Raw genomic sequence first — 7,792 nt, forward strand, 5'->3', positions numbered from 1 at the left:
CCGGCAGATCCATAATTTTACTATTCTTATCCGGATCTGGGGTTTTTGGATATCCGGATGTCGAATATCCTTCTAAAAATTGTAATATCCGGCGGATATCCGGATCCGGATTTGAATCCTTAAAAAAAATAAAATAAAATAATATTAATATATATAAAAATATTAAAAAATATAATGTTTTTAATTATTTCTATGTATAATATTACTAAATTTATATAAAATTTACATATACTATTATAAAAATGAAAATATATTAAATAAATTTAGTTTTTATATATAGATATTACTATGGGCAAATCTCCAAAATAGCACATTTGTAAGTTTATATCACAAAAATAGCACTCAAAAACTAAAATGACCAAAATAGCATTTTATCTTTTGAAAATTTTAAAATTTTTTTATTTTTCAAAATTTGAAATCTTATCCCCAAAATCCCAATTCTCAACTCTAAACCCTAAAACCAAAACTCTAAACCCTAAACTCTAAACCCTAAACCCTAAATCATAAACCCCACCCCTTAACTCTAAACCCTAATGTCTACACTAATTTACCATAGTGGTATAGACATTTATTTATTTCTTTTGATAAAACATTAAGTGATATTTTTGTGACTTTTGACCTTAAGTGCTAGTTTTTGAACAAAAACTTGATTTAGTGCAATTTTTGTCTTTTTCTCTATTACTATTTCTAAAATAGTTATTAATAAAACTTACGGATCCGGATATTCAGACTAAAAAATCAAATATCCGGATCTAACATTTTACTATCCGGATCCGGATTCGGTCCTTCCAGATATCCAGATTTTCAGATCGAATCCGGATCTCGGATAAAAATCCAAGGCCTAGCGTAAACTAGTGAAAATGTTACATTATCTGCACAGTTTTTTTTTTTGCAGGTTCCCAAGAGAACTTCCTCGAATCTCCTCGTATTTCATTATTTTCATATATCTTTTGTTAGAAACTTTTCTTGGAGCTAGACTGAGACAAACAAAAATTAGAGTTTCAAATCTTATAGATTTTGGATTGCCATCTTATCTATCTTCCTCCTCAAAGTCAGGTTGGGTATTATTTCTCTATTTGATATCCTCTCTACATTGATTTTGTAATCAATCAACTTGCGATAGTCGAATTGTTGGTGTTTCAGAGTTTTAACGATGAAGTATTGATTCAATTCTTTCATTAGATAAAATTGAATTTCAATGGAAACCTACTTGTATCCTGTAATGGCGGATTGAATCATCTCCGAGCAAGTGGTTCGTTCACTTGCCTTAATTACTCTTTTTCCCAAAATTTGAAAAACTTTCCAAATCCTGACAGCTTGTTTGTTTGTTGTTTCAGTTTTGTGACATGGTTACTGTTTCTAAGCTGTTGAACCTCACTATACTTGTTCCCGAGCTTGACAACACATCTTTCTTGGCTCATCCAAGGTATTGTTATGCTTATACTTTTAATTTGTCCAACTTTCTGCAAAGACTTGCCCATTTTGATATTTTCTTATAATCAGGTTTTGTGTGCTGTCACCAACTCTCTTTCATGAATCTTTTCTGAGAGAAGAGAAGCTCGAGCATGGGGGCTCTTGCTCAGGTTGTTTCTTGGATTCCCGAAGACGATCTGCTTCTGAAGAACGCCATAGAGGTGAACTCTCGTTTTACTTGCTTCTGTTTCCCTTCTTTTTATCATTGGAAACATGATGATCTTTTGATATCTCTGATATTGAATTGGGCCACGTGCTCAACAGAGCGTTAGACAGAGTTTGTTTGAATATGCATGCATGTGTACAAACTTGTATCAAATTGCTTAAGACTAAGTAGCTGGGAACAGTAGTGGTTATTAGTTTTGAGACTGTCAAGTTGTGTTACTGGGGTTACTTGTATCTACTGTTGCTCTATTAAGCGTTGTATCACTAAGTTAGCAACATAATTATTTGTTTTAGGGATAGGTGAAAGATGTATTCTTTTCTCTACACCAGAAAAAGATTATTAATAATTCTCATTAAGTTGTTTGGTTTTCTGTTCAGAGCTACTTTATTAGGAGACCATAAAAAATGATTTGGAAATACATTTTTCGATCTTTGTCCTGGTGTTGAGAGAGAAGTATATTACAAATGGCTCACTAATCACTACATAACAAATATTTATGCTCCTTTTCTCTTACATAACATTTTATATATCAAGCTAGGATTAGCTAAAACATTTGTATACTAATGTGGTGCTTCAGTAGGTATTGCGTTTTCTTTTCCATCTAGCTTGCTTGGTATTCTAGCAATGAAGTGAATTTGATCTGTTTCATTTATTTGCAGGCTGGTGCATCTTTGGAAGCACTTGCTAAAGGCGCTGTGCAGTTTTCTAGAAGATTTTCTATCAGAGAACTGCAAGATCGATGGCATGCACTCCTATACGATCCAGTAGTTTCTGCAGAGGCAGCTATTCGGATGGCTGAGCTTGAACGTACTACTAACCCTCCTTTTCCCACAAAGTTTGCTAGAACTGGATCGAAAGAAAACAAAGGCTTTTCTAGGAAGAGAAAGACTGAACAGCTCAGAAGCTCTTATCATTCCTTGCGGAAGAAATTTCAGACTGAGTCGTTTAGTTCCTTGGATCTAGGATTCCTTGGCTCAGCAAATGACAGCCATTTCATGGATAATAATGGTGATGCAACACATCTTGGCCTCGAAGACTCTCACATGGACATTATCCACAATGCCTTCCCAGATATCTTGGCTGATCATGTTGTGTCAGAAGATCATTTACAGGGAGACATCTCCTACGTAGGAGGAGATCTCACCTTCACTGAACAAGCAGGTCCTTCGGACTGTGATGCTGTTCATCAAGATTCCAAGCAGAAACTAGAGATTCCTGCTAATGAGCCGAAAGCCACTATGGCTAGCACTGATCGTTTCCTTGCACAGCTTTCAACTTCTCTTTTTGAAGAAGAAGAAACGCTCATGGAAGTAGATGGCAAAGAAGTTGACAAGTCGTATTATGATGGTCTAAGCTCACTGTTGGTGAATCCTATAAATGATACAAATAGCAGAGCTTTGCCTATTAATACCGGACAAGATCCTTCCAGCTCACAAGCTCATCCAGTAAATATTCATGTGATGCCTGACCTATTTGGTACAAATGCAGTGAGGTCAGTGGAGTGCAAACCTGTGTCTGACTCAGCTGCCCTTGATCCTCATCCTGAGGTTGTTGGTGGTGTAATCTGCTGTTTATTAAACCAAGAGGATCCCGATATTCCATGTAATGATGACATTCTTCTCTCCAACACCTGCCATCCAATGTCAGTTTCTTCGTTAGCCCGGCGGAACTTTAAAGATACAAATAATCCAGTAACTTCATCTGCTAGAGATCTCTCTGCCACTAGGGACGGACATACACAAAAGAAAACACCAGGACGTTTGCAAGTGTCTTCTAAAGGAAAGCCAGAGATTGGTCAATCAAGTCAAGGTGAGTCATATAAGATTGTTCCTTCTACTGGTTCTGCACAGGGATGCTCAGACACTATGGTTTCTGATGGTGCTGGTGCAAAAGATGGAAACAAAGAGATGGCCGGTGGAAAACGAATCGTCGGATTTGATGGACATGGAAGCTACACCGAGAAGGAGAGTGGAGACAGTAAAGAGGAAAAATGTGTAATACCTATAAATGAAATTGTACAAGCAAAAGATGCTGTTGTTGGCTTGATAGAGATTCCAGACCCTGAGCTGGAGATCACTCAAACAGAAGCAGGTGATCATGATTTTGAGAGTGACGAGGACTTGCCGAACTATTCTGACATTGAGGCTATGGTAACTCTCAACTTTATATCCTTATCTGTCATTCTTTATTGCTCTTTGATACATTTACTCCTTATGGTTTCAGATTCTTGACATGGACTTGGATCCTGATGACCAAGATAATTTTGATCTTGAAGGTAACTGACCATCCATACTCACTCAGAAGAACTCTTGTTGCTTTACTCTATATACATTTTTGGGGCTTAAACAAAGGTTTTAATATGCCATTTGGCCCATGAAAGTTATTATGTAAGAGACTTTATAGAAGGTCTAAGGCCAGTTTGTAATACCTTTGAACGTTTTCACATGCAGTCTACAAGTATCAGAGCCAAGAGATGAAAAGAAGAATTATAAGACTTGAACAGGCTGCTTATTCATATATGCAAAGAGCCATTGCTTCCCGGGGTGCAGTAGCTGTTTTATATGGTAGATACTCAAAACACTACATCAAGAAACCTGAGGTATTTTGATCCTGCAGTCTTTTAAGTATTGTCATTGTATGGTTTAAGCTTCTTAAGAATGATCTTATCACTTCTTTTTTTTATTGGCACAGGTTTTGGTGGGTAGTTCAACAGAAGATCTCGCGGTGGACATTGATCTGGGAAGAGAAAAGCGTGGCAGCAAAATATCTCGACGCCAGGTTGGTCAATATTAGTAGATGCTGTCTATTTTTGAAAGTGTTGGATTGTATGATAAGAAGAAAAGAATCTGTGTTTTTGGTTGTTGAATACAGGCGATCATACGGTTGGGTGATGATGGGTCGTTTCATATAAAGAACCTGGGGAAGTATTCAATTTCAGTTAATGAGAAGGAAGTAGATCCAGGACAGAGTTTAGTCCTCAAATCTGATTGTCTGCTTGAGGTTTGATCCTGGACTACATTTTCTAACCATTACATTAAATAATAGCCACCCTCCTATGTTCTCTTTTTTAACACGCTCGACTGTTACACAGATACGGAGAATGCCTTTTATATTCGATACAAACCAAAGCCGCATGAAAGAGTACATGAAGAGAACAGGGAAAGGGAACTGAGACCAGAACTAGAATGAGTGTTCTTTCTGTATTCTCTTTTGAAGAAGTTGAATGATGTCTCTCTTGTAGTCTTGTGTAATGTTGTTGCCTTAACCACAGGAACATGTTTTGTAGATCTCTTATTACATCTTTTAGTTCCGCAACATGCGTAGTTGACCCAGTTTTTAATCTTTTAAGACCACTAGAAGGTTTTCCGGGCTACGCCCGGATTACTTTCCTATAATGTCACTTAATTGAACTTAACTTGCGTTTTACTATTTTGAGATGGTAATTTCTGCTGGAATTGTGTTGTAATTCTTTGTTGTTCGATATTTTTTGGATTCAACTGTTGTTATATTATTAGCCATTTGATTCAACATAATGTGTTGCATATTAATATTATGGGAGAAATTATTTTATTTATTTAATTAAATTTTAAATTATTTCGGATAACATTTTTAATTAAAGTAAATTTATATTTTTTGATAGTTTTTATTTTAAGAAACCGTAAGTAATTTTTTTTTTGTAGAATTATTCATAGAGATTTTGTTTTAGTGTAATATACATGGAGTTTTCCGCCTAAATATAACCACAATGTGCTCTGTTTATATATGCCGTAATCATCATGCAGCCTTTATTGTAACGTTCGAACACGCCAACGCTTGCAAAGCTTATAAAACATACAGTACTGTGAGTTTTGAATTACAACAAAATTAAGATTACGGCTGAATTACTTAGCATGTAATTTTGAAATCTTTCAAATTTATTAATGTACAATTACCCTAAATTGCATGGTCATAATAAATCGATTTTTTGGTGACGTTGGAATGTCTAATTTACCAAACTTCCATCCAAGTTCAGAGGATGATATACCAAAAGCATGAATTAGTAATAGTATTTTACCGTAAACATGTATTATATTAGTACATGACAGTTTAGTATAAAAAAAAAATTATTAGAATAAGCTCGGTTTAACAAATATTCCAGTATATTAGTTCATAGTCACAGACTTGTCACTGTTATAATGTGAAGACAGAACAGTAAGAATGTGGTTAACATTCTCATAAACTAATGGGAGGCTTGCCCGTCAGCAACGAAAACTCATCCGGTCACAGATAAGTTGCAAAGCTCCAAACGAAGACATACAGTACCACCAAACCTAACAGAGTAATAATGAAACAGATTGAATTCAAATAAAAAACAACAGCCAAATTTGTGAAAGCTTCAAATCCAACAAAACTAAAATGTTCAAACATCAAACTTAAGGTAAAAAAACATTAGGTAGAGACAACATAGATTATAAGAAAGATAGTTTAATGTTGCAAAAGCAAAGTCTGAGATTAAAAAAAAAAACAAAGCATAGAGTTTTTTTTTAACGCTGATTTATTATGATATTACAATTATGATATAGGAAATATTACATAGACGATTCGACAACCGACAATACTACCTGCCTTATGAAGACCTACGCCTAACTGCATCATCTGAGCCGTCCTATGAAGATCCATGTCTGGCCAGATTTACTTGCACCATGTTGAAGATCCCTTGTAAGTCTTTCCTCTGTAGTCTGCATAATTGTTTAATAAACCGCTCTCTCCGGGACTTGAAACCTGAATTTCTTGTAATCTGCAATAAATTGCATAGTCTGGGATTCGAACCCTAGACTTGGGTGTAGAAGCCTTTAAACCTTAACCAATAGGCTACGGTGCTTCCACTTAACACATCCTAGCCACTTCTGGCTCGCTTGGGATCTTCTGCCTCAACATTATCAGCAGCCCTCTTCACACTCCCAAAGCATGTGGAAGGATCATCATCAGCAACTTCCTTCTGCAAAGTTTCCTGTGTGTCTGGTACAGCCACATTTCCTTCTAGATTGGCTTTAGCTTCTGGAACTTCTGGAGTGAGCACCTTTGTCACAGTCAAAGCTTGGGTCTTGCCAGTCAAATTGTGATCTGACACCTTCACAACGAATTTGCGAGTCTGTCCTATGGTATCTATAAGAGCGTGAGGTACTGGAACCAAGTGATCATCTCCTACATTCTCATTGGCCTAACATACAGTAATCAATTGTCACTATATACCTATAATGATCTTGGAAAATACAGTTTTAAATAACAAAGGCACACAGGTTTGTAATTACCTCGAAATACTTCTCAACCAACTCAGAAGCTTTCTTTCCAGATAACTCATGTCCAACACCACCAAGGAGCACAAAAGTCGCTTGATCATCATTATCATACACGGAGATCTTGGCCAGGTACCTGTGTCATGAGTAGAGTAAGAATGGTGCATTGAAGTATGAGTTTAAGTAGATCTGAGTCACTTACTGTGCAACACCAACAATATCGGTTTTCCCACATTTCTTACACATAAGGCTGGTAGGCCTTTTGGTTGCCTTAGTGTGGCACCCACCACAGCCTATGTAATACCATGATGAACCGTGTGCAACATCACCAATGGTTGCTATGCACACAAAACAAGCAACCTGCAAAATGTTAAATGATTAAAAAAGAAACTAAGACTACCATATTAAATGTGTTACCAATTGGTACTGAACAACCTTGGCATCTTCCTGCTTCATATAGGAAAAGAGCTCGCCTATGGTCATTGTCTCAGTCTTGGTGACAATGTCTGCATCAACTCTGTTAGCAACATCTAGGTTCGTGTTCATCCTGAAGCCAACGTACAAACATCAAAAACAATGATGGAATAACAACTAACAATTTTAAATAAAGGAAAGCTTACCAAGTGAGATAATCTCGGGTTGCTTGGACATCAGTGTCCAAAAACACACGTGATGGCATCATAGAGGAGAGAGCTAGGGCACCTATAACAGATCGATTGTTATAATACAAAAAAAAAATTATAATGTAAAATGGGATGTAGGATTTGTCATAACCGAGCCTATCGGTTACTATAGCCAATAAGATCCAATTTCTACCAAATGCAGTTCTATTCCTCAAAGCTAACCTAACCAGATTTCCCTGACCATCTTATATACT

At 36.4% G+C, this 7,792-nt stretch overlaps 1 protein-coding gene across 3 annotated transcripts; it reads left to right on the forward strand.

Annotated features, from left to right (window-relative positions):
• Positions 1-856: 856 nt before the first annotated feature.
• On the forward strand, positions 857-5,054 carry LOC106445460. 3 transcript variants are annotated; one of them, XM_048777974.1, is made up of 11 exons: positions 866-1,056; positions 1,183-1,252; positions 1,338-1,426; positions 1,504-1,634; positions 2,299-3,448; positions 3,533-3,789; positions 3,863-3,914; positions 4,090-4,238; positions 4,331-4,417; positions 4,511-4,639; positions 4,731-5,054. In XM_048777974.1, exons 4-11 carry the CDS (start codon positions 1,566-1,568, stop codon positions 4,809-4,811), a joined length of 1,974 nt encoding a protein of 657 aa, XP_048633931.1. In that variant the 5' UTR covers positions 866-1,056; positions 1,183-1,252; positions 1,338-1,426; positions 1,504-1,565; the 3' UTR covers positions 4,812-5,054. The 3 variants fall into 3 exon arrangements, with proteins under 3 accessions (XP_013742480.1, XP_048633931.1, XP_013742481.1); XM_013887026.3 differs by having other exon boundaries at positions 857-1,056; positions 2,299-3,789; XM_013887027.3 differs by having other exon boundaries at positions 1,144-1,252; positions 2,299-3,789.
• The last annotated feature ends 2,738 nt before the right edge of the window (positions 5,055-7,792 follow it).

Source organism: Brassica napus, chromosome A4, assembly GCF_020379485.1.
Source record: "Brassica napus cultivar Da-Ae chromosome A4, Da-Ae, whole genome shotgun sequence".
Classification (NCBI taxonomy): domain Eukaryota; kingdom Viridiplantae; phylum Streptophyta; class Magnoliopsida; order Brassicales; family Brassicaceae; genus Brassica; species Brassica napus.

Bases quoted from the DNA above. Each gene is read 5' to 3' on its own strand.
- LOC106445460 (XM_013887026.3), top strand. From the start codon at position 1,566: ATGGGGGCTCTTGCTCAGGTTGTTTCTTGGATTCCCGAAGACGATCTG. The intron at 3,915-4,089 runs GTAACTGACCAT...TTTCACATGCAG, and splicing joins AGATAATTTTGATCTTGAAG to TCTACAAGTATCAGAGCCAA. The intron at 4,239-4,330 runs GTATTTTGATCC...TTATTGGCACAG, and splicing joins ACTACATCAAGAAACCTGAG to GTTTTGGTGGGTAGTTCAAC.